Source organism: Cololabis saira, chromosome 8 (assembly GCF_033807715.1).
Source record: "Cololabis saira isolate AMF1-May2022 chromosome 8, fColSai1.1, whole genome shotgun sequence".
Classification (NCBI taxonomy): domain Eukaryota; kingdom Metazoa; phylum Chordata; class Actinopteri; order Beloniformes; family Belonidae; genus Cololabis; species Cololabis saira.
In genome coordinates this window covers 1,506,289-1,533,788 of record NC_084594.1, presented here as the reverse complement: position 1 = coordinate 1,533,788, position 27,500 = coordinate 1,506,289, and the positions used below count along the sequence as shown (strand labels likewise).

Sequence of the window (27,500 nt, the reverse complement as noted above, 5' to 3'; positions counted from 1 at the left end):
TCTGTTTCCGTCGGCAGCTATGAATCTGATAATGTCAGCACTCAATACGGAGTCCCACAAGGGTCAATTCTAGGTCCTCTACTTTTCCATTTGTATATGTTACCACTTAGGTCCATCATTCGGCATCATAATATTCAATATCATTCTTGTCCTGATGACACACAATTATATGTATCTGTTACTGCCGATCATTCAGCACATTGCAGATATCAAGTATTGGATGGCAACAAACTTTTAACAGCTGAATGAGGATAAAACAGAGATTCTTTTAGTTGGTCCATGTTCTCTGAGGCAACATATTCTCCCTTTGTTAACTCCTCTGTCAGTAAAACCTTGTGAGCTTGTCAAAAACTTGGAATTTAATGGAATTATTATGAGCATGCCAAGTAGTGGAATGACCATATTGCAATCGTCCAGAATGGCTCAAAGGGCAATGTTGCTAGCATTTTGCTAACAAGCTAAAGTCGCAAAAGTCCCACGTCACACCAGCGGGTGTACAGCATGACCCCGCTCTGATGTGGAAAAAAAAAATCCCCAAAAAATAAAACACGCCCGAAAAAACGAGGAAAAACAGGAAGATGAAGGCGATATATTAGTATACAGAAAAGGTTTCCCTTTTCTTATTCTTATTATTCCGCACTCTTTTTTCGTCCGTTAATTCGGCCCGAACCGCAACGTGCACCCATGCATGGCATACATCGTTGGATGCGTCTCCATCATGCCTCGATGGACATTACTTTTCTCAGTAATAGGGGTTACCGTGGCAACGCTAGATGCCAAAAAGCAAAAATAAAAGGCGAAAATTCGGACACTTATTGCTCGGGCGAACTTTATCGTAGAGACATCGTTCAAACTTTCAAACACTCGGCCTGATTGGCACTAATGGACCGTGCAACCTCTTTATGCTAATTATTACAGTTTTTGCGATATTGACCGTTCATTGTTTTTTTAATTTCCATTTGACTTTGGACGCTTGTTGCTAGGCAACAGGTTATTGTAGAGACATCATACAAATGTTCCCCGACTCAGCACGCTGTGGACTTCAACATATTCAAATTTCATGAAGCTGGGATTTAAGGAAATTTTATGTCAAAGTCCATTTCAAATGGCCCCATTCATTCGGATGGAGTTTTTTACCATGATGAAAAAAAAAACTATCCGTTAACGTAGCCTGAACCGGAACATGCACCCATGCATGCACCCATGCGTCTCCATCGTGCCTCGATGGGCATTACTTTTCTCAGTCAAAAGCGTTACCGTGGGGACGCTAGACGCAACCATTACACAACCACTACACAACCTCTACACAACCACTACACAACCTCTACACAACCACTACACAACCTCTACACAACCTCTACACAACCACTACACAACCTCTACACAACCACTACACAACCACTACACAACCACTACACAACCTCTACACAACCTCTACACAACCACTACACAACCTCTACACAACCACTACACAACCTCTACACAACCTCTACACAACCACTACACAACCTCTACACAACCTCTACACAACCACTACACAACCTCTACACAACCACTACACAACCACTACACAACCGCTACTTTCCTTCCATCCTCTTGTCTGTTTCTGTTATTGTAACCCTGTCATTTTGTCTGTATTTGAACACATTGAGTCCATGCTCGTCGTGTGAAATGTGCTATATAAATAAATTTGCCTCTGCCTTGTGCCGGGTGAACATGTCCCTCGTCCGTCCCTGCAGGGGAAGACGGAGCGCTGCTACCAGCCCCCCTCGCGCTTCACGGGCCGCCGCTGGTACGGAGACCTGGACCACAGCTTCAACCGCTGGGGCTGCAAACGGGTCTGCACGTTCCCGTCCTGGGTCCAGAAGTGCTGCAAGAACCACTACGGCCGGGACTGCCAGGGTGGGGACCCGAACACTCGCCCGGCTCCCTGGTCTCTCAGAATGTATTAAAGTTTAGCCCCTTGAGATGTAACATCTCATCTTCAAGGGGGTCCCAAGAAAACACAACATTACAATCCATCACATTACAGTTTAGACCAGGGTTCGGCAACCCGCGGCTCTAGAGCCGCATGCGGCTCTTTAGCGCCGCCCTAGTGGCTGCTGGAGCGTTTTCAAAAATGTTTGACCTTTTTTATTACCTTTTTTTCCTTTTTTTTTTTCCTTTCAAAATTTCTTTTCTCTTTTTTACTCTTTTTTTGTTCTTTTTTTTCTTTTTTTTGTTCTTTTTTCTTTTTTTTCTTTTTTTTTCTCTTTTTTTTCTTCCTTTTTTCTTTCCTTTTTAATCTCGACATTTCTCGAATTTTTGACTTTTTTCTCGTCATTTTGACTTTTTTCGCGAGATTGTACTTCAACATTAATCTCGTCATTTCGACTTTTTTCTCAAAATTTTGACTATTTCCTCGACATTTCGACTTTTTTCCCGAAATCTTGACTTTTTTCTCGACATTTCAAGTTTTTTCTCAAGAATTTTTACATTTTTCTCGAAGTGCATAATGAAAAAATAAATCTCCCTCCCAGTTCTAACTAATATAGAAACATGCAGCATGTGTTGCCTTCATTCTAATTCTGATACAAGACTTTTCATTTTTTGCGGCTCCAGACATATTTGTTTTTTGTATTTTCGGTCCAATATGGCTCTAAAACATTTTGGGTTGCCGACCCCTGGTCTAGACATACATGACATAAAACAAACAACAATACATCACATTACGGTATACACAAATACAAATATTGTGCTTGATCTACTTAAAAAGTAAGTCAACTTTTTGCACGAGATTATTATGTAGATCAAGAAAGACTAGTCTTTGTATAAACCATTTTTTTTGTATGTAAATAATGGGTATCTGGAGTGTTTTGATGAACTGATCTGTCGGTCTGACGCCGCCCCCTCCATGTCCTCCCCAGTGTGTCCAGGCGGCGTTGAAGATCCCTGCGGTCGCCATGGCGACTGTGACGACGGCGTCCGAGGGTCGGGGTCCTGCAAGTGTCACAGAGGATTCCAGGGAACATCATGTGACTCGTGTGCCGGCGGTTACTACGGCGACAACTGCACATGTAGGTGCTACTTCACCGGCCAAAGATCTGGTTTCTCCTAAAAACAAAGCTGGTTACGTCGGGGGAGGGCGGGGTTTCCTCAGCAGGCGACTCACTTCCACCGCCCAAGTCCCCACCCAAGTCCCCACCCAAGTCCCCACCCAAGTCCCCACCCAAGTCCCCACCCAAGTCCCCACCCAAGTCCCCACTCAAGTCCCCACTCAAGTCCCCGCCCAAGTCACTGCCCGAGTCACTGACCAAGTCCCCACCCAAGTCCCCACCCAAGTCCCCACCCAAGTCCCCACTCAAGTCCCCACTCAAGTCCCCACCCAAGTCCCCACTCAAGTCCCCACTCAAGTCCCCGCCCAAGTCACTGCCCGAGTCACTGACCAAGTCCCCACCCAAGTCCCCACCCAAGTCCCCGCCCAAGTCACCGCCCAAGTCCCCACCCAAGTCACCGCCCAAGTCCCCGCCCAAGTCCCCGCCCAAGTCACCGCCCAAGTCCCCGCCCAAGTCACCGCCCAAGTCCCCGCCCAAGTCCCCACCCGAGTCACCGCCCGAGTCACCGCCCAAGTCCCCGCCCAAGTCACCGCCCAAGTCACCGCCGCGACGAGCTGCAAGAAGGGAAGTTAGAGAAAGAGAATAACGAAAGGATGTTGTGGGTTTCTGGATCCCAGATCAACATTCATAAATGCCGTCAAAAGTCGTAAATACAGTCAACATTCAGAAATACCGTCTACAGACTGGCAATGCTTTGAGACTGGTTCCCCTACGTAGTCTCCCTAGTTTCCCTAATCTCTCTAGTCTCTCTAGTCTCAATGTTAGACCTGGTTTTGTATGTGGGGAAAAGAGCAAACCGGTTCCTGTAAGGTTCCAACATAGAACCAGGTCTGAAGTGGATCTAGAACCAGCACCAGGTCTAGAACCAGCACCAGGTCTAGAACCAGCACCAGGTCTAGAACCAGCACCAGGTCTAGAACCAGCACCAGGTCCAAGTCAGTCTAAGACTAAGAGGCTGACGGTGCAGCAGGATGATGAATCTGGTCCAAATGTGTTGTTTTTTAATTAATCAGATTAAAGTCGTTAAAGCGAGGAGACATCGAGCCTCCACCTTCACCCTATGTCCGATCTGGCCTCTCTGTAACCCCTCAACACCTAAAACAACCGACCAGATTCAGCCGACCGTCTCCCCCCCCCGCCAGCCTGCCGGCTGTCTGTCGCCGTGGCAACGCTGGGCTCCCCCCGCGGCGCTGCTGCTGTCTGTCGCCGTGGCAACGCGACAGATGTGTGTGTGATTGGACCGTCGGCCGGCCGTCTCCGCTCAGCCGCTCCAGGGAGAAACAGCTGCAGGTGTTTCTGCTCAGAATACTCCCTGGTGTCGCCGGCCGGGGCCTCGCACGGCCTTCTGGGAGTTTTCCAGGTCAACAATCATAAATACCGTCAACATTCGTAAATACAGTCAACATTTGTAAATACAGTCAACATTCGTAAAAACAGTCAACATTCGTAAAAACATTCGTAAATACCGTCAACATTCGTAAAAACATTCGTAAATACCGTCAACATTCGTAAATACCCGTCAACATTCGTAAATACAGTCAACATTCGTAAAAACAGTCAACATTCGTAAAAACATTCGTAAATACCCGTCAACATTCGTAAATACAGTCAACATTCGTAAAAACATTCGTAAATACCCGTCAACATTCGTAAATACAGTCAACATTCGTAAAAACATTCGTAAATACCGTCAACATTCGTAAAAACATTCGTAAATACCGTCAACATTCGTAAAAACATTCGTAAATACCGTCAACATTCGTAAAAACATTCGTAAATACAGTCAACATTCGTAACAACATTCGTAAATACCGTCCACATTCGGCTGAGTAGGTACTAGTGGAAAAGAACCATTAGATCTAGTGCAGCAGGTGAAAGCAGAACTTCAAACATCAGGCACGTGCTGTCACATCTGTACCGGCGTAGCGCTAGTGTGGGGCCGGCGTAGCACTAGCGTGGCGCTAGTGTGGCGCCGGCATAGCGCTAGCGTGGCTGATGGCGCCGCTCATTTTCCTGACGGCGGCTAACGTGTTTCTGTGTCTCAGCCTGCAGCTGCACCTTCACGGGACACTGCGACGACGGCATGGACGGTTCGGGACACTGCACCTGCAACAGCGGCTGGACCGGCGACCGCTGCCAGGACAAGATTGGTGAGTTCCCCCTGGACCGGGTCATTCACGTTCGTAAACAGTGTTGGGGTAGTTACTCAAAAAAAGTAATCCATTACATATTACTAGTTACTTTTTTAAAAAGTAATCCCTTACACTACTTAGTTACTGGTTGCTGAAAGTAACTAGTTACATTACTAGTTACATTACTTTTGGATTACTCCGCAATATCACCTGAGCTGCTCCATAACTCGATTGCCAATGAACAACATGTACAGGACTGTCTCAGAAAATTAGAATATTGTGATTTTCTGTAATGCAATTACAAAAACTAAAATGTCATACATTCTGGATTCATTACAAATCAACTGAAATATTGCAAGCCTTTTATTATTTTAATATTGTTGATCATGCATGCATCATACAGCTTAAGAAAACTCAAATATCCTATCTCAAAAAATTAGAATATTCTGGGAATCTTAATCTTAAACTGAAAGCCATAATCAGCAATATTAAAATAATAAAAGGCTTGCAATATTTCAGTTGATTTGTAATGAATCCAGAATGTATGACATTTTTGTTTTTTTTAATTGCATAACAGAAAATAAAGAACTTTATCACAATATTCTAATTTTCTGAGACAGTCCTGTAGTTGGAACTTTATTACTGCAGTGCCCAGATCAGCACCAGAAGTCCCGTAAAATCCCGTAAAATCCCGTAAGATCACGTTAGAGGCTGATTTATGGTTCTGCGTTACACCAACGTAGAAATTACGGCGTAGGGTACGGGGCGACGCGCACCGTACGGTGTGTGTCGCCGCATACCCTACGCCGTAGACACTGCGTCGATTTAACGCGGAATCATAAATCAGCCTCAAATCAGACCAGTGTTGCAACGCGTGAAGACGCATGAAAGGCAAGTTTGATTTTCTTTTCTGTTCTCCCGTTCTACATGTAGCTGAAAAGCTTAAAGTAACTAAAGTAACGTATTTTTTCTTGTCTTAGAGTAACTATAACGGGATTACCCAAATTACAACTGTAACGCGTTACATTACTGCGTTACTGGCGAATGTAATCTCGTTACAGTAACGCGTTACTTTGTAACGCGTTACACCCAACACTGTTCGTAAATACTGTCAACATTCATTAATACCGTCAACATTCGTAAATACAGTCAACATTCTTAAATACAGTCAACATTCGTAAATACCGTCAACATTCGTTAATACCGTCAACATTCGTTAATACCGTCAACATTCGTTAATACAGTCAACATTCGTTAATACAGTCAACATTCGTAAAAACATTCGTAAATACAGTCAACATTCGTAAATACCGTCAACATTCGTAAATACAGTCAACATTCGTTAATACAGTCAACATTCGTTAATACAGTCAACATTCGTAAATACAGTCAACATTCGTTAATACCGTCAACATTTGTAAATACCGTCAACATTCGTAAATACAGTCAACATTCGTAAATACAGTCAACATTCGTAAATACAGTCAACATTCGTAAATACAGTCAACATTCGTAAATACCGTCAACATTCGTTAATACAGTCAACATTCGTTAATACAGTCAACATTCGTAAATACAGTCAACATTCGTTAATACCGTCAACATTCGTTAATACCGTCAACATTCGTTAATACCGTCAACATTCGTTAATACAGTCAACATTCGTAAATACCGTCAACATTCTTAAATACAGTCAACATTCGTAAATACCGTCAACATTCGTTAATACAGTCAACATTCTTAAATACTGTCAACATTCATTAATACTGTCAACATTCGTTAATACCGTCAACATTCTTAAATACTGTCAACATTCTTAAATACTGTCAACATTCATTAATACTGTCAACATTCGTTAATACCGTCAACATTCTTAAATACCGTCAACATTCGTAAATACCGTCAACATTCGTAAATACCGTCAACATTCTTAAATACCGTCAACATTCGTAAATACTGTCAACATTCGTTAATACCGTCAACATTCTTAAATACCGTCAACATTCTTAAATACCGTCAACATTCTTAAATACCGTCAACATTCTTAAATACCGTCAACATTCGTAAATACTGTCAACATTCGTTAATACCGTCAACATTCTTAAATACCGTCAACATTCTTAAATACCGTCAACATTCGTAAATACTGTCAACATTCGTTAATACCGTCAACATTCTTAAATACTGTCAACATTCTTAAATACTGTCAACATTCATTAATACCGTCAACATTCGTAAATACCGTCAACATTCTTAAATACCGTCAACATTCTTAAATACCGTCAACATTCTTAAATACCGTCAACATTCTTAAATACCGTCAACATTCGTTAATACCGTCAACATTCGTAAATACCGTCAACATTCGTTAATACAGTCAACATTCTTAAATACCGTCAACATTCTTAAATACCGTCAACATTCTTAAATACCGTCAACATTCTTAAATACCGTCAACATTCGTAAATACAGTCAACATTCGTTAATACCGTCAACATTCGTAAATACCGTCAACATTCGTTAATACCGTCAACATTCTTAAATACTGTCAACATTCTTAAATAACGTCAACATTCTTAAATACCGTCAACATTCGTTAATACCGTCAACATTCGTTAATACCGTCAACATTCGTTAATACCGTCAACATTCGTAAATACAGTCAACATTCGTTAATACTGTCAACATTCGTAAATACAGTCAACATTCGTTAATACCGTCAACATTCGTAAATACCGTCAACATTCGTTAATACCGTCAACATTCGTAAATACAGTCAACATTCGTTAATACTGTCAACATTCGTAAATACCGTCAACATTCGTAAATACCGTCAACATTCGTAAATACCGTCAACATTCGTTAATACTGTCAACATTCGTAAATACCGTCAACATTCGTAAATACCGTCAACATTCGTAAATACCGTCAACATTCATTAATACCGTCAACATTCGTTAATACCGTCAACATTCGTTAATACCGTCAACATTCGTTAATACAGTCAACATTCGTTAATACAGTCAACATTCGTTAATACCGTCAACATTCGTTAATACCGTCAACATTCGTAAATACCGTCAACATTCGTAAATACCGTCAACATTCGTTAATACCGTCAACATTCGTTAATACCGTCAACATTCTTAAATACAGTCAACATTCGTAAATACAGTCAACATTCGTAAAAACATTCGTAAATACAGTCAACATTCGTTAATACCGTCAACATTCGTAAATACAGTCAACATTCGTAAATACAGTCAACATTCGTTAATACAGTCAACATTCGTTAATACAGTCAACATTCGTTAATACCGTCAACATTCGTTAATACCGTCAACATTCGTAAAAACATTCGTAAATACAGTCAACATTCGTAAAAACATTCGTAAATACCGTCAACATTCGTTAATACAGTCAACATTCGTTAATACAGTCAACATTCGTTAATACCGTCAACATTCGTAAATACAGTCAACATTCGTAAAAACATTCGTAAATACCGTCAACATTCGTTAATACAGTCAACATTCGTTAATACCGTCAACATTCGTAAATACTGTCAACATTCTTAAATACAGTCAACATTCGTAAATACAGTCAACATTCGTAAATACCGTCAACATTCTTAAATACCGTCAACATTCGTAAATACAGTCAACATTCGTAAAAACATTCGTAAATACAGTCAACATTCGTAAATACCGTCAACATTCGTAAATACCGTCAACATTCGTAAAAACATTCGTTAATACAGTCAACATTCGTTAATACCGTCAACATTCTTAAATACAGTCAACATTCGTAAAAACATTCGTAAATACAGTCAACATTCGTTAATACAGTCAACATTCGTTAATACAGTCAACATTCGTAAATACAGTCAACATTCGTAAATACAGTCAACATTCGTAAAAACATTCGTAAATACCGTCAACATTCGTTAATACCGTCAACATTCGTTAATACAGTCAACATTCGTTAATACAGTCAACATTCGTAAATACAGTCAACATTCGTTAATACAGTCAACATTCGTTAATACAGTCAACATTCGTTAATACCGTCAACATTCGTTAATACCGTCAACATTCGTAAAAACATTCGTAAATACAGTCAACATTCGTAAAAACATTCGTAAATACCGTCAACATTCGTTAATACAGTCAACATTCGTTAATACAGTCAACATTCGTTAATACCGTCAACATTCGTAAATACAGTCAACATTCGTAAAAACATTCGTAAATACCGTCAACATTCGTTAATACAGTCAACATTCGTTAATACCGTCAACATTCGTAAATACTGTCAACATTCTTAAATACAGTCAACATTCGTAAATACAGTCAACATTCGTAAATACCGTCAACATTCTTAAATACCGTCAACATTCGTAAATACAGTCAACATTCGTAAAAACATTCGTAAATACAGTCAACATTCGTAAATACCGTCAACATTCGTAAATACCGTCAACATTCGTAAAAACATTCGTTAATACAGTCAACATTCGTTAATACCGTCAACATTCTTAAATACAGTCAACATTCGTAAAAACATTCGTAAATACAGTCAACATTCGTTAATACAGTCAACATTCGTTAATACAGTCAACATTCGTAAATACAGTCAACATTCGTAAATACAGTCAACATTCGTAAAAACATTCGTAAATACAGTCAACATTCGTTAATACCGTCAACATTCGTAAATACAGTCAACATTCGTAAATACCGTCAACATTCGTAAATACAGTCAACATTCGTTAATACCGTCAACATTCTTAAATACCGTCAACATTCGTTAATACAGTCAACATTCGTAAATACAGTCAACATTCGTAAATACCGTCAACATTCGTAAATACAGTCAACATTCGTAAAAACATTCGTAAATACAGTCAACATTTGTAAATACAGTCAACATTCTTAAATACAGTCAACATTTGTAAATACTGTCAACATTCGTAAATACAGTCAACATTTGTAAATACTGTCAAAATTCGTATTTCTGCCAAGATTTGTAAATACTGTCAAAAATCGTAAATACTGTCAACATACACTGAGGGGGGCGGACCGCAGATTCAGATTCAGATTCAGAAAAACTTTATTTATCCCAGAGGGGCAATTTCAAGGCAACTGAGCAGCAAGACGTTGAAGTATAAAATAGAATAATAAAATAAAATAAAATAAAATGAACAGATAAGTGGGACGTGTCTCATATGTACAAGAAATGTGCAAAAAATGTACCAAAAGTATATAAATATAAGAATGTCAGAAAAAAAATGTACATTAGAGTGATTGTGGTGTAAATAAAATATACAGTGTAAAGTGGCAATGTAAAGTAACGTGTCGACAGTGTAATAGGAGTATGGAGGGGGGGTCTGTGGATGTGGGGGATGTGTTTAGCAGCTGGAATTAAAAAGCAGGGTAGCTTTGGGGACAAAAGTGTCTCTCCTCCACTCAGTCCTGCAGGCGACGCAGCGCAGGCGCCTCCTGGAGGGGAGACACTGGAATGCAGGATGGAGTATGTGGGAGGGGTCCTTCATGATTTTGGCTGCCAGACTGAGGGCCTGCTGGTTGAAAACCACAGACAGAGTTCTGAACGGCAGGCAGGTGGAAGCAGCAACGGGATGACCGGGGGGGAGGGGGGGTGGGGCTAGGCCAGCAGGCCAGAACGCAGCTCCTGAAGCTCCGGCCTGCAAACACAAAAGAGAAAAAAAGGGGGGCCAGCGCAAGAAACTACAGGAACGATGGACAAAAATGATAGCTATGAGATATTTATAATAAATAAAAATGGAAAAGGAGAAAAGAGGAAGGGAAGAGGAGAGGAGAAGAAGGGTGATATCCTCCAGTATTGCAGGTAACTTATACCCGGCAGTCGTGCGACGAGAAACGTTCCGCACTGTTTGGAGTGCAAAAGTAAATGCGATTAAATGCTTTATTTTCCTTTTTTCGTTGCATTATTTTTCTGTAATTAATTCATCGCAATTAACGCAATAAAGGCCCAGCCCTAATAAATAAATAAAACTGGAGCCCTGTGGGACTCCTCGTCACAAAGCGGACATCTCACATATAATATTGTTAATAAACTCTCTCTGTGAGGCAAAAACAAAAATAATTATTAATAATTACTTTAATTGAAATTTGAATTGGATCAGGAACTACTGTTTAAATAATGGTTGACCAGTTGTAGTTTTTTGTTCCTCTGGTCAAATTAAAGATAACCAAGGTTGACCAAAAGTACTTTACAGGCAAAAATCTAACAACCTAACTAGTGTCAATCAAAATGATTGCCCCCCCCCCCCCTAACTGTGTCCAGGCTCGGTCCCGGAGCGGTGCCGGTGGTGCCACCCTCAGGCCGACTGCACGGACCTGGGCTGCCAGTGTAAACCTGGTTACCAGGGCAACGGGACCTTCTGCAGTGCAGAGCCACGTGAGTGCACCCCGCCCCCCATGTGACCCCCATGTGACCCCCATGTGACCCCCCCAACAGGGTTATAATAGTTTTGAATTTTTCATTTTAGTTTAGTTTTATTTCATTTTGACTTTTTCTCCTTCAATTCAGTTAGTTTTAATTTGTTTTTAGTGTGGGTTTGCTAGTTTTTATTAGTTTTTATATTTTCAAAAATGCTTAGTTTTAGTTTAGTTTTTATTAGTTGTAGTTTTGACGTCACGGACCGTGAGGCGTTCAGGTGCCGTAGCTGCCAGTTGGAGATAAACGGCCAGAGCAGAATAAATTGATCAAACCAAGATGCGATTATTGACAGGGACGAAAACAGAGGAAATTATCTATAATTTCAGTTTGTTTTAGTTAGTTTTCTAAACACGCAATATAGTTTCAGTTAGTTATCGTTTTTGTCTTTTAATTTTCGTTTTTATTTAGTTCAGTTAACGAAATAGTTTTTTCAATTTTAGTTTTCGTTATTTCGTTTGTTTTCGTGAATGATAATAACTCGTAAAAACATGTGCCCCCCCCCCCATGTGACCAATTTTCTTCTCTTTGTTCATTTTCTTTGTTTTGTTCCTTCGTTTCGTTTTCTTCTTATTAGTATCTTTTTGTTTCTGAAGTTCTGCCTTTTGTTTGAAAGGAAAGGCAAAATAAGCCATGAGGCTTCAGCCCAAACCTTTTTGGTCAAAAAGAAAAAAAAAAAAAAAAAAAAAAAGGAAATGTGTACATATATATAAAATATATATATATATATATATATATATATATATATATATATATATATATATATATATATATTTATACCTGTGTGTATACATATACAGTGTGCATATGCAAAATAAACTAAACTAAACTAAAAACCTGACCATGTGCCCCCCCCCCCGTGCCCCCCCCCCCAGTGCCGGACCTCTGCTCCGACTACAACGGCGGCTGCCACCTGAACGCCGCCTGCAACCAGACGGGGCTGACGGTCAACTGCACCTGCCTCGCCGGTTACCACGGAGACGGCGTGTCCTGCCAGCCCATCGACAGGTGGGGGGGGGCGACCTCCGACCTCCGACCTCTCTGTTCCCAGGCCTGTATTGATCACTGATCGGGGGGGGGATGTTGCAGGTGTGTGGAGGAGGAGAACGGCGGCTGCAGCGAGTTCGCCTCCTGCAGGTTCTCCGGACCGGTGAGTGGGGGGGGGGGTCACCTGATCTCCGGTTGTTTGTCACCTGATCTCCGGTTGTTATTCACCTGATCTCCGGTTGTTATTCACCTGATCTCCAGTTGTTTTTTCACCTGATCTCCGGTTGTTTTTTCACCTGATCTCCGGTCGTCTGTCACCTGATCTCCGGTTGTTTGTCACCTGATCTCCGGTTGTTTGTCACCTGATCTCCGGTTGTTTTTCACCTGATCGCCGGTTGTTTGTCACCTGATCTCCGGTTGTTTGTCACCTGATCTCCGGTTGTTTTTCACCTGATCGCCGGTTGTTTGTCACCTGATCTCTGGTTGTTTGTCACCTGATCTACGGTTGTATGTCACCTGATCTCCGGTTGTTTTTTCACCTGATCTCCGGTTGTTTGTCACCTGATCGCCGGTTGTTTGTCACCTGATCTCCGGTTGTTTGTCACCTGATCTCCGGTTGTTTGTCACCTGATCTCCGGTTGTTTGTCACCTGATCTCCGGTTGTTTTTTCACCTGATCTCCGGTTGTTTTTTCACCTGATCTCCGGTTGTTTGTCACCTGATCTCCGGTTGTTTTTTCACCTGATCGCCGGTTGTTTGTCACCTGATCTCCGGTTGTTTGTCACCTGATCTCCGGTTGTTTTTTCACCTGATCTCCGGTTGTTTTTTCACCTGATCTCCGGTTGTTTTTTCACCTGATCTCCGGTTGTTTTTTCACCTGATCTCCGGTTGTTTTTTCACCTGATCTCCGGTTGTTTGTCACCTGATCTCCGGTTGTTATTCACCTGATCTCCGGTTGTTTTGTCACCTGATCTCCGGTTGCTCCCTCAGAACCAGCGCGAGTGCCAGTGCCTGCCGGGGTTTGTGGGTAACGGAGTCCAGTGCCTGGAGAAGCTGCTTCCTCCAGTGGACCAATGTCTGCAGGAGAACGGAGGCTGTGACCCGGTGGCGTCCTGCCGGGACCTGCATTACCATGGTAACGAGTCCTGCATTACCACGGTAACGAGTCCTGCATTACCACGGTAACCTAGTCCTGCATTACCACGGTAACGAGTCCTGCATTACCACGGTAACGAGTCCTGCATTACCACGGTAACGAGTCCTGCATTACCACGGTAACGAGTCCTGCATTACCACGGTAACCTAGTCCTGCATTACCACGGTAACGAGTCCTGCATTACCACGGTAACCTAGTCCTGCATTACCACGGTAACGAGTCCTGTATTACCACGGTAACCTAGTCCTGCATTACCACGGTAACCTAGTCCTGTATTACCACGGTAACCTAGTCCTGCATTACCACGGTAACCTAGTCCTGCATTACCACGGTAACCTAGTCCTGCATTACCACGGTAACCTAGTCCTGTATTACCACGGTAACCTAGTCCTGTATTACCACGGTAACCTAGTCCTGTATTACCACGGTAACGAGTCCTGCATTACCACGGTAACCACGGTAACCTAGTCCTGTATTACCACGGTAACCACGGTAACCTAGTCCTGCATTACCACGGTAACCTAGTCCTGTATTACCACGGTAACCTAGTCCTGCATTACCACGGTAACCACGGTAACCTAGTCCTGTATTACCACGGTAACCACGGTAACCTAGTCCTGTATTACCACGGTAACCTAGTCCTGTATTACCACGGTAACCACGGTAACCTAGTCCTGTATTACCACGGTAACCTAGTCCTGCATTACCACGGTAACCTAGTCCTGTATTACCACGGTAACCCAGTCCTGCATTACCACGGTAACGAGTCCTGCATTACCACGGTAACCTAGTCCTGCATTACCACGGTAACCTAGTCCTGTATTACCACGGTAACCTAGTCCTGTATTACCACGGTAACCTAGTCCTGCATTTCCACGGTAACGAGTCCTGTATTACCACGGTAACCTAGTCCTGCATTACCACGGTAACGAGTCCTGTATTACCACGGTAACCTAGTCCTGTATTACCACGGTAACCTAGTCCTGCATTACCACGGTAACCACGGTAACCTAGTCCTGCATTACCACGGTAACCACGGTAACCTAGTCCTGTATTACCACGGTAACGAGTCCTGCATTACCACGGTAACCTAGTCCTGCATTACCACGGTAACCCAGTCCTGCATTACCACGGTAACCTAGTCCTGTATTACCACGGTAACCTAGTCCTGTATTACCACGGTAACCTAGTCCTGCATTACCACGGTAACCTAGTCCTGTATTACCACGGTAACCTAGTCCTGTATTACCACGGTAACCTAGTCCTGTATTACCACGGTAACCTAGTCCTGCATTACCACGGTAACCTAGTCCTGCATTACCACGGTAACCTAGTCCTGCATTACCACGGTAACCTAGTCCTGTATTACCACGGTAACCTAGTCCTGTATTACCACGGTAACCTAGTCCTGCATTACCACGGTAACCACGGTAACGAGTCCTGCATTACCACGGTAACCTAGTCCTGTATTACCACGGTAACCTAGTCCTGCATTACCACGGTAACCTAGTCCTGCATTACCACGGTAACCACGGTAACGAGTCCTGCATTACCACGGTAACCTAGTCCTGTATTACCACGGTAACCACGGTAACCTAGTCCTGTATTACCACGGTAACCCAGTCCTGTATTACCACGGTAACCTAGTCCTGCATTACCACGGTAACCTAGTCCTGCATTACCACGGTAACCTAGTCCTGTATTACCACGGTAACCTAGTCCTGTATTACCACGGTAACCTAGTCCTGCATTACCACGGTAACCTAGACCTGTATTACCACGGTAACCACGGTAACCTAGTCCTGCATTACCACGGTAACCTAGTCCTGCATTACCACGGTAACCTAGACCTGTATTACCACGGTAACCTAGTCCTGTATTACCACGGTAACCACGGTAACCTAGTCCTGCATTACCACGGTAACCTAGTCCTGTATTACCACGGTAACCTAGTCCTGCATTACCACGGTAACCTAGTCCTGTATTACCACGGTAACCACGGTAACCTAGTCCTGCATTACCACGGTAACCTAGTCCTGCATTACCACGGTAACCTAGTCCTGCATTACCACGGTAACCTAGTCCTGTATTACCACGGTAACCTAGTCCTGTATTACCACGGTAACCACGGTAACCTAGTCCTGTATTACCACGGTAACCTAGTCCTGTATTACCACGGTAACCTAGTCCTGTATTACCACGGTAACCTAGTCCTGTATTACCACGGTAACCTAGTCCTGCATTACCACGGTAACCTAGTCCTGCATTACCACGGTAACCTAGTCCTGTATTACCACGGTAACCTAGTCCTGTATTACCACGGTAACCACGGTAACCGGGCCCAGCCCTGTAGAAAATCAAATTTCATAATTTTTAGTGGCAGAAATCCTACCCTAAGGATTCATGCAACATTAATATTGAGTCTGTTAGTATGCCTCAGGTACAACTACAAGATTCCTGGGTATTATTGTTGACTTACTTTAAATTAAATTCAGAGATTCATTCTTATTCAACTGGACAATCCTCAGATCTTCATCCTCCTAAATTTCTCACTTGCTCGGTTTTCCATGAGATTTAGGGACTAAATTGTAGAATGATTTTTCCCACCTGGCAAAGACTCTTCCTCTCTGAAATATTACATTATATTTCCTTGTTCTTTTTGTTTCTTTGTTTTTTTTGGGTTTCACTCATAGTGACATGTAACTTCTTATTTGCTCAGGAGTCAATATAAGTAATATAAGTTGTATAAACAATATAACAACAAAAACAATATCCCATGCACACTCACACACAATTATTTTTTGTCTTTATTCTTTATTATTTATATATTGCATTATTAGTTTGCTTTCACTTTTGTGTAGTTTTACTTTCTGTTTTTTGTATGTTAATCTTGACATGAAATGTTAATAACTTCGGTGGAGGCTTCAAATAAGCCCATTGGGTTTTTTGCCTCTTCCTGCACCTACAGTGTTTATCATTGATATTTCCTGTATATTTAAAAAACAAACTGTGGAAAACAATAAACTAAACTAAACTAGAACCACCGGTCCAGGTCCTGGTGTAGGTAGAAAAAAGTCGAAATGTCGAGAGTAATGTTGAAGGACCGGTTCTACCGAGGCCCCCCCAGTACCTGTTCCTGACCCGGTTCTGTTCCTGACCCGGTTCTGTTCCTGCAGCGAACACGGCCGGGGTTTTCCACCTGTCCAGTCCGGAGGGAAAGTACCGTCTGAACTTCACCGAGGCGGACCGGGCCTGCCGGGCCGACGGAGCCGAGCTGGCAACGTTCAAGCAGCTGGGGGACGCGCAGCAGGTGAGACCCCGCCTTTAGCCCCGCCCCCTCAGCAGGTGATACCCCGCCTACTCAGGTAGCCCCGCCCCTAAACTAACACCGCTCTAGCCCCGCCCCCTCAGCAGGTGAGACCCCGCCTCCTCAGGTAGCCCCGCCCCTTAAACTAACCCCGCCCCCTTTAAACTAGCCCCGCCTCCTTTAAACTAGCCCCGCCCCTTAAACTAACCCCGCCCCTTTAAACTAACCCCGCCCCTTAAACTAACCCCGCCCCCTTTAAACTAGCCCCACCCCCTTTAAACTAACCCCGCCCCTTAAACTAACCCCGCCCCCTTTAAACTAGCCCCACCCCCTTTAAACTAGCCCCGCCCCTTTAAACTAGCCCCGCCCCCTCAGCAGGTGAGATCCCGCCTCCTCAGGTAGCCCCGCCCCTAAACTAACACCGCTCTAGCCCCGCCCCCTCAGCAGGTAAAACTAACCCCGCCCCTAACCCGGCAGCAGTGCATGCTGGGATGTGACAGCAGCAGTGCATGCTGGGATGTGACAGCAGCAGTGCATGCTGGGAGCTGACCTCTCTCCCCTGCAGCTGGGGGTGCACCTGTGCGTGGCCGGCTGGATGGCGGGGGGTCAGGTGGGCTACCCCACCCGCTTCCCCTCCCTCCGGTGTGGAGACAACCACGTGGGCCTGGTGACGTACAAGGAGCCGGTGGAGCGGAGCAGCCGCTACGACGCCTGGTGCTACCGGCTACGAGGTAGGGGCACCTGCACCCGCACCTGCACCTGCATCTGCACCTGTCACTCACACCTGTCACACACACCTCGTGGAGCGGAGCAGCCGCTACGACGCCTGGTGCTACCGGCTCAGATGTACCTGCAACCGCACCTGCACCTTTCACTCACACCTGCCGAGGAGACCAGGACCTTCTAGACCCGACTAACCTCTGCTGGTGTTTCAGACGTGTCCTGCTCGTGTCCCGACGGCTTCGTCGGAGACGGAGATTTCTGCAACAGCGTCCTGACCAGCGTCCTGGCCCGGAACAGCAACTTCTCCATCTTCTACAAGGTGAGTGACGCAGGGTACCAGGACCACGGCCAGAACCAGGACCAGAACCAGCTACCAACACCACAGCTACATATCTGTCTGAGGTGGTCCTGGTTCTGGTTCTGATTCCTTCCTCTGCTCCCTCATAGGAATCCATAGGTCTTTGGTTGCCATGGTAACAAGCCCCACATGAATGAATTAAGTCATTTTGACGTTAATTTTCTGTGAACCTTCCTGAGATTTTAATATGTCGTACTCGGCAGCGGGGCGAGTCGTGGAACATTTGAACGATGTCTCTACGATAACCTGTTGCCTAGCAACAAGTATCCAAAGTCAAATTGACTTTTTTTTTTTAATTGAAAGTTTAATATCCCCCCCCAGAGACCAGCTAGCGCGAGCGTTAGCATGCTACCGCGAGCATTATCGTGCTACCGCGAGCATTATCGTGCTAGCGCGAGCGTTAGCGTGCTACCGCGAGCGTTAGCGTGCTCCTGCGAGCATTATCGTGCTACCGCGAGCATTATCGTGCTACCGCGAGCATTATCGTGCTAGCGCGAGCGTTAGCATGCTACCGCGAGCATTATTGTGCTAGCGCGAGCGTTATCGTGCTACCGCGAGCATTATCGTGCTAGCGCAAGCGTTAGCATGCTACCGCGAGCATTATCGTGCTACCGCGAGCATTATCGTGCTAGCGCGAGCGTTAGCATGCTACCACGAGCATTATCGTGCTAGCGCGAGTGTTAGCATGCTACCGCGAGCATTATCGTGCTAGCGCGAGCGTTATCGTGCTACCGCGAGCATTATCGTGCTAGCGTGAGCATTAGCATGCTACCACGAGCATTATCGTGCTAGCGCGAGCGTTATCGTGCTAGCGCGAGCGTTATTGTGCTAGCGTGAGCGTTATCCTGCTAACGTGAGCGTTAGCATGCTATCGTGAGCGTTAGAATGCTAGCACGAGCGTTACCATGCTACCGCGAGCGTTATCGTGCTAGCGCGAGCGTTAGCATGCTAGCGCGAGCATTATTGTGCTAGCGCGAGCGTTATCGTGCTAGCGCGAGCGTTAGCATGCTACCGCGAGCATTATTGTGCTAGCGCGAGCATTAGCATGCTAGCATTAGCGTTATCGTGCTAGAATGAGCGTTATTGTGCTAGCGCGAGCGTTAGCATGCTAGCGTTAGCGTTATCGTGCTAGCATGAGCGTTATCGTGCTAGCGCGAGCGTTAGCATGCTAGCTTTAGCGTTATCGTGCTAGCATGAGCGTTATCGTGCTAGCGCGAGCGTTAGCATGCTAGCTTTAGCGTTATTGTGCTAGCATGAGCGTTAGCATGCTAGCGCAAGCGTTAGCTCACCAGTTGACCTGATGAGTCATCGTAACCGCGGGTCACATGATCTCAGCAGACTGGAGACCTGGTCCAGGACTCCTGGACCTCCTGGAGACCTGGGATTGACATGTGTCCATCACCCCCCCCCCTAACTGAATGATTGACATGTCCCCCCCCCCCCGTGTCCTGCAGCTGCTGCTGGACTACAGCCTCTCGTCTCCGGAGGGACGGACTCTGGTGGACGTTCTGTCCCACAGGAAGTCTGAGGTCACGCTGTTCGTCCCCCACAACGCCGGGTTCTCCCGGAACCAGGTACGGAGCCGGCCCCGCCCCCCTAACCCCCTAACCCTGCCCCCCCCCAACAATCCTATACCTGACCCCCCCCCCCCCCTAACCCTGACCCCCCCCCCTAACCCTGCCCCCCCCCAACAATCCTATACCTGACCCCCCCCTAACCCCCTAACCCTGCCCCCCCCCTAACAATCCTATACCTGACCCCCCTAACCCTGACCCCCCCCCCAACCCTGACCCCCCCAACCCCCCCTAACCCTCTAACCTCTAACCAACCCCCTAGTGCTCTGCAGGGGTTTTGCACCGCGGCGAAATGGAGTGACGGAGAAGTCCGAAGAGTTCACAACGGCGTCACGGCAACGGCGTAGGCACGGTGTTGGTTTAACGCAGAACCTTCAATCAGGCTGAACCCTCTAACCCCCTGATGTCCCATCTAATTTCTCTGAAAGGAACATTACACTTTTAAATGTATATGGAATAAAATACTTCATCATGAAGCGTGTTTCAGGTTGTTCTAACTGCTAAAGTTCTGGTCCGGTTCTGTTCCTGCAGACCCTGTCGGGGCGGGACCTGGAGTACCACGTCTCGGCCAATCACAGCTGGCCCTTCAGGGAGCTCCGCCCCCAAACACTCATCTCCTCCAGGCTCGGGTTCAACCTGACGGTCTCCCACGGCAACAACCAGGTGGGTGAACGGTAGAGATAGAGCCGGGGCCGGGGGGACCGGGGGGCCGGGACTGGGACAGAGCCGCCTCCTTACCGGCGTCCAGCTCCTCCCGATGTGATTGACGGGTCTGTTGCCCGGTAACCAGAGCTGGTAGTAACGAGTTACATTTACTCTGTTACATTTACTTGAGTAAGTTTTGGGAAATGTTGTACTTTTAGGAGTAGTTTTGAATCACTATACTTTTTACTTTTACTTGAGTAGATTTGTGAAGAAGAAACTGTTCCTCTTCCTCCGCTACATTAGGCTACGTTGAGCTGTTACTTTTCTTTTATCCCTTTTATCCACGTACGTGTCAATCTCATGACATCACTGGGTGATTCTTTGGGAAAAATGTTTGTTTTTGCATGTTTTGTCACATTTACACAGACTCAAACACACACAGAGTTTCTATGAGTTCATGTTTGTTCTAGTTCTGCTGGTTAAAAAAGAAAAGTACAAAGGCTGGAAATGTTGTGCTACTTGTGCTTAATTTATTTATTTATTGTTATTTTATTATTTAAGTACTTTAATTTACTTTAAGATTATTTTAATTTAAGCACATTTTTTTATATTAATTTTAATTAATTTTATTATTTTATTGATTTAATTTGCCTGAAGATGATTATTTTGTACTTTTGTCTGTTTGAATGGTTGTGTTAAAAAAATAAATCAGACGTTACTCAACAGTTACTCAGTACTTGAGTACTTTTTTACTTTTACTCAAGTAATTATTTGGATGAATACTTTTTACTTCTACTTGAGTCATATTATTCTGAAGTAACAGTACTTTTACTTGGGTACAATTTTTGGCTACTCTACCAGCTCTGGTGACGGGTCTGTTACCCGGTAACCGATGTGATTGACAGGTCTGTTACCCGGTAACCGATGATTGACGGGTCTGTTGCCCGGTAACCGATGATTGACGGGTCTGTTGCCCGGTAACCGATGTGATTGACAGGTCTGTTACCCGGTAACCGATGATTGACGGGTCTGTTGCCCGGTAACCGATGTGATTGACAGGTCTGTTACCCGGTAACCGATGTGATTGACGGGTCTGTTGATTGACAGGTCTGTTGCCCGGTAACCGATGTGATTGACGGGTCTGTTGATTGACGGGTCGTTGCCCGGTAACCGATGATTGACAGGTCCGTTAACCCGGTAACCGATCCCCGACCCTGTTCTCCTGCAGACCCTGACGATGGTGGACCGGCGCCTCCTGCTGGACTGGGACATTCCCGCCGTCAACGGCATCATCCACGTCATCGAGGCGCCGCTGGCGGCTCCGCCCCCCCCGGTGAGTGGCCGGGACTCGGACCTGCAACTGGTGACGGAACCAGTACCTGCTGGACCCCCCTGTGGTTTCAAAGTTTTATTTAGACGGGACAATGCATATTACTGAACACTACATTAAAGGAGCTTGAGGCAGGATTTATGAAAAAAATTTGTATACATTTGAAGTTTTCTAGTAATAATGTCAGATGAAGCGTTCCAAACCAAAAATAATGATTCCTCTAGTGTATCTCTCCTTGAACAGGCTGTTGCTGCAAAACGTGCTGCAATTCGGTCCTGAATTTCCCGCGCTGTCCTGTGGATGTGACGTCACATGACGCTGCATGCACGTTCTCCCCGTTCTCCCGTGCCGGCTTCACTGTTGGCTGCAGTACCCCCGACGGCCGTCGTGGTGAAGGGTGGCGCTAGAGAGTCTCATTTCTTAGAAGGAGCCTCAAGCTCCTTTAAGCAGTGTGAATACACCAGGTTTTAGCAGAAATGCTAGTTTCCACCCGCAGTCCCCACAAACAACCAGACACGCTCACACCTACGGGCAATTTAGAATCATCAATTAACCTAATATGCATGTTTTTGGACTGTGGGAGGAAGACGGAGTACCAGGAGGAAACCCACGCAAGCACGGGGAGAACATGCAAACTCCACACAGAAAGGCCCCTGCCGGGCCTGGGAGTCCAACCGGGGACCTTCTTGCTGTGAGGCAACAGTGCTAACCACTAAGCCACCGTGCTGCCCGGTCCTGGGTTCTGGACCCCCTGTGGAATAGAATCAAAGTTAATTCAAGCTTTTATTATATCAAGCACAATGACTGAGTTTCCAGCATCAATAACCTTTTAAAACCAGAATATGATCAATAACCCGGTTACACGGCCATGTAAACATCAATAACCCCTTTGAATAACCAGAATATGCTCATATTCAGGTTTTTAAAAACTCCTCCCCTCCTCTCTCCTCACCTCCCGAAAAACTCTAAAAACCCCAATATGAGCCCTGGGTTACTCCTTTTAAACCTGAATATTGGGTCATGTAAACGTAACGGAATATCCCCATCAAACGGAACAGGAATCTGTTTTCTGCACATGTTCTGTTCACAAGGAATCCTGGTCTTTTGAGTCCAGGAAGTTCTTATAAACACGGAGAAACCAAGACCAGGAGGAGACTAATCACTTCATAAATGTAATGAAGGATATGAACATTTCTGCATTTGTAGACGGTAGAAAGTACCGGGATAGAAGATTTACAAGAAGGAGAGAGAAAAGTTGAAGCAGCATTTGTTTTGAATTTGGATACAGGAAGAAGAAGCAGAAATGACGGGAATTGTGTCATGATGTTCTCCGTGCGTCGCTGGTTTGATCCAGATATCCTGAATGATTAATTACCATGTAAACGGAATATTCTGAATGTTTCAGTAACCGGAATATTAGCAATAACCCGGATTTTGACTGCATGTAAACGTAGTCAGTGTTTTCCGGCCGGAGGTTCAATTCTTTCAGACCACAAAAGGCAGGAGAGAAATGCACTGAGGCCCCGTTTCCACATAGCCGGGTATTTACAAAAACGGATATTTCCCGCTCTACGTTTTGAAAAATTCCATCATTTACACGAGATCGTTTTCAAAATCTCTTCGTTTACACGAATCCGCATAAATACGCTGTTAACGTCATGCTAGCCAATCAGAATCCTGGAAAAAACATCAACAAATGACACGTTTAACTTCCAGTTAAGGCTGATTTATGGTTCGCGTTACACCAACGCAGAGCTACGGCGTAGGGTACGCGGCGACACACACCGTACGGCGCGCAACGTCGCGTACCCTACACCGTAGCTCTGCGTCGATTTAACGCGGGACCATAATTCAAGCTTTACTTCCAAGATGAACCAGAGACTTTGGTTTGGAGTGACAGAGAAGTGGAGTTACTTTTAAGTGTGACGTTAGAATATAAAACAGGTAAAATACAAGAAAATATTGACGGTTACAAACTAATTGTAACCACAGGTGTCACTCATGACGCTGGTGACGTTTCTGTCTCATAATGTGACGTTCTGAAGAATAAATGTCCGTTTCTCTCCGTTTACAAGCAAACGTGAAGACGGAGGTTTTAAAAATCTACACTTTGGACGGAGTTTTCAGAAATGATGGTTTTTGGAGACTTTGAGCTTCGTTTTCGTGTAAACGAACGAACAAAACGCAGGAAAACACCACAGTTTTTGCTCCGTGGAAACGGGGCCTCAGTCGTCATTGATCCAGTTGAATTTATACTAAAAAAGAAGGAGTTCTTTGTACCTGAACGTCATTGGTGGAGCAGCTACAGCAGGGGTCGGCAACCCAAAATGTTGAAAGTCCATATTGGGCCAAAAACACAAAAAACAAATATGTCTGGAGCTGCAAAAAATGAAAAGTCTTGTATAACACATGCTGCATGTTTCTATATTAGTTATAACTGGGGGAAGATTTTTTTTTTTCATTATGCACTTCGAGAAAAAGTCAAAATGTCGAGAAAAAAGTTGAAATGTTGAGAAAAAAGTCGAAATGTCGAGAAAAAAGTCGAAATGTTGAGAAATAAGTCGAAATGTCGAGAAAAAAGTCGAAATGTCGAGAAAAAAGTTGAAATGTTGAGAAAAAAGTCGAAATGTCGAGAAAAAGTCGAAATGTCGAGAAAAAAGTCGAAATGTCGAGATTAATGTTGAAGTACAATTTCAAGAAAAAAGTCGAAATGTCGAGAAAAAAGTCGAAATGTCGAGATTAAAAAGGAAAGGAAAAGGGGAGAAATAAAGAGAGAAAAAAAGAAGAAAAAAAAGATAAAAGGGGGAAAAAAGAAAAAAAGGGAAAAAAAGAGGAAAAAAAGAGAAGAAAAAAAGGTCAAACATTTCTTAAAAAGCTCCAGGAGCCACTAGGGCGGCGCTACAGAGCCGCATGCGGCTCTAGAGCCGCGGGTTGCCGATCCCTGAGCTACAGGAAAGACCCCCAAACATGTCTCACCTCCAGCCCCAAATCTCCTCTGATTGTCTCCCACCTGGGGCGTCTCACAGATCACAGATAAAACCCCCCAACGCTAAACATCTGTTCCTCCCCATTGTCTTCTCTCAACAAATGGTATCTGAACTATCTGACTCCTGCATCTAAAGAAAACAGTCGAGCCATAAACAGGCGACTCCGTGACCAGATAAAAGCAGCTGAACTGCTGAATACCAGGTTACTTTGCATATAAAGAGAAAACCACCTTCAAACTTCATGAAATCCTAACACGCGTGTTCTGGAACCGCTAAACGTTAGCGGGTCCAGAACACGCGGCTAAAGTACCGACAGTCGAGTCCTCGCTCTCTTTTCAAGCTCCTTTTATTCTTTCACAAGCTCCTGTACAACAATTGATTAAAATCTTTATTTCGAGCATATTATTTCCTTGTTTCTTTTTCAATTTTGCTTGAATACAATATAAAAATAAATATAAATAAATATAACAGCAAGCTTTACTTTATCAAAAAATATACCTGTTATTACATTATAAAAATATTACAGCACTTCATTGCAATATTATACCTGAGCATTCTAAATTATAAATATTATACCTGAGCAATATAAATAAATGATATAAATAAATGATATACCAGAGCACTTATAAATAATATACCTATACAACATATATATATATATATATATATATATATATATATATATATATATATATATATATATATATATATATATACAGTATATATATATATATATATATATATATATATATATATATATATATATATATATATATATATATATATATATATATATATATACAGTATATATATATATATATATATATATATATATATATATATATATGTTATGTCTGGTAGTTCACGACATACACTGTCACTTTAAGAACTTTCGGGGTACGACTCCCCGGTTCTGGTTTACGACAGTCTGTTTTTACATGCGTTCATGTGGAGTTCAAAAATAAATGGAGTCACGTCAACTCCGACTTGAGTTACGTGTCGCGTTATCTTTTGCAATATAACATTGGCGATGAGAGATGGCTGAAGCGTGTTCCCTACCACCACCCGCTCCGTTCCTGGCCCTCCCGGGGGAACCACCGGTCCCGTGGCACCGCTGGATCTCCGCGTTCGAGACGTACATCCTGGCTGCCGGCTTAGCGGACGTGTCCGCCGGGAGGAAACGTGCACTGCTGCTGCACTGCTTGGGAACTGAGGGACAGCGGGTGTTCGGAACACTCGGCGACGCACCGTCATACTCCCTGGCCGTGGAGTTACTGAAAGGACATTTCGCGGCTCCACAGAGCGCCCTGCTCCGCCGGGTCCTGTTCCGGCGGCGACATCAAAGGCCGGGAGAAACAGTGGCTCAGTACTTGGCAGACCTGCGGGGTTTGGCTACTTCCTGCAAGTTTGGAAGACTGCGGGACGAAATGGTCAGAGACCAACTGATTTTGCACACGAGCTGCAACAAAATCAGAGAAAGATTGTTGCTGGAAAGTGATGATCTGACTTTATCAGCAGCAATAAACCTCGCGGTTCAGGTGGAATCTGCGCTGGAGTGCGTGGCGAGCTTTTCAACTCCCCCGCCCTCACAGACACAGGCAGCGGGCGCGCTCACCTCACAGACGCCCCTCCTTCATGTGAGCGCTGACAGCGGGGAGGAGAACATCCTACTGGCCGCTCGGCCCCGCGATCAGTACCATCAGCAGTGTGGGAACTGTGGCTCTTCTGCACACAACTCCAGAGCCCAGAACTGCCCTGCCCGTGGTAAAACCTGCTCCAACTGCGGAAAATTAAACCACTTCCACAAAGTCTGCAGGTCTGCCCCAGCTCGAGCCTCTCAGCCACCCACTAACACCACAGTCATCCACAACGTGAGCTCAGCACGAGCACCGTTCAAAACGTGCTCGTTAATGGTTGGAGATGTCACTCTGCCCCTCCTCCTAGACACAGGGGCCACAGTGTCTCTCCTGAACCTGGCGACTGTTACACAGTTTTTCCCCTGCGAGCCACTTGGACCGGCCACCACCACCCTGCGTGGTTACGCCGACTCCAAAATTGACATTGTGGGCTCCCTCCAGCTGCCCGTAAAATACGGGGATAAGACACTGCCAGTTTTTAGATTCAATGTCGCACGCCACGGGACCAACCTCCTGGGCCTCGACCTCTTCACCAACCTCGGTTTCACCCTGCTGGACACCCACGGCTCAGAGATCAACGCCGTTGTCATCCCCTGGCAGCAACAGTGGCCTGCGCTGTTCAGCGGGGTGGGCTGCCTCGTGGGTTTCGCCGTGGGGGCGTGGATGTTTATTTTGGGGGCGTGGATGTTTATTTTGGGGGCGTGGATGTTTATTTTGGGGGCGTGGTTGTTTATTTTGGGGGCGTGGATGTTTATTTTGGGGGCGTGGATGTTTATTTTGGGGGCGTGGATGTTTATTTTGGGGGCGTGGTTGTTTATTTTGGGGGCGTGGATGTTTATTTTGGGGGCGTGGGTGTTTATTTTGGGGGCGTGGATGTTTATTTTGGGGGCGTGGTTGTTTATTTTGGGGGCGTGGATGTTTATTTTGGGGGCGTGGGTGTTTATTTTGGGGGCGTGGATGTTTATTTTGGGGGCGTGGATGTTTATTTTGGGGGCGTGGATGTTTATTTTGGGGGCGTGGATGTTTATTTTGGGGGCGTGGATGTTTATTTTGGGGACGTGGCTGTTTATTTTGGGGGCGTGGGTGTTTA

At 44.7% G+C, this 27,500-nt stretch overlaps 1 protein-coding gene across 1 annotated transcript in view; it reads left to right on the top strand.

Moving 5' to 3' along the window:
* The window catches only part of stab1 (stabilin 1), a 172,371-nt gene that overhangs the window by 135,343 nt on the left and 9,528 nt on the right, over positions 1–27,500 (top strand). The window contains exons 56-68 of the mRNA XM_061726572.1: positions 1,740–1,902; positions 2,907–3,056; positions 5,141–5,245; positions 11,555–11,668; positions 12,583–12,715; positions 12,797–12,857; positions 13,684–13,828; positions 17,026–17,159; positions 17,722–17,887; positions 18,092–18,198; positions 19,692–19,811; positions 20,343–20,474; positions 21,685–21,789. Coding sequence (XP_061582556.1) covers positions 1,740–1,902; positions 2,907–3,056; positions 5,141–5,245; positions 11,555–11,668; positions 12,583–12,715; positions 12,797–12,857; positions 13,684–13,828; positions 17,026–17,159; positions 17,722–17,887; positions 18,092–18,198; positions 19,692–19,811; positions 20,343–20,474; positions 21,685–21,789 — 1,635 coding nt within the window. The remainder of the gene's footprint in view (positions 1–1,739; positions 1,903–2,906; positions 3,057–5,140; positions 5,246–11,554; positions 11,669–12,582; positions 12,716–12,796; positions 12,858–13,683; positions 13,829–17,025; positions 17,160–17,721; positions 17,888–18,091; positions 18,199–19,691; positions 19,812–20,342; positions 20,475–21,684; positions 21,790–27,500) is intronic.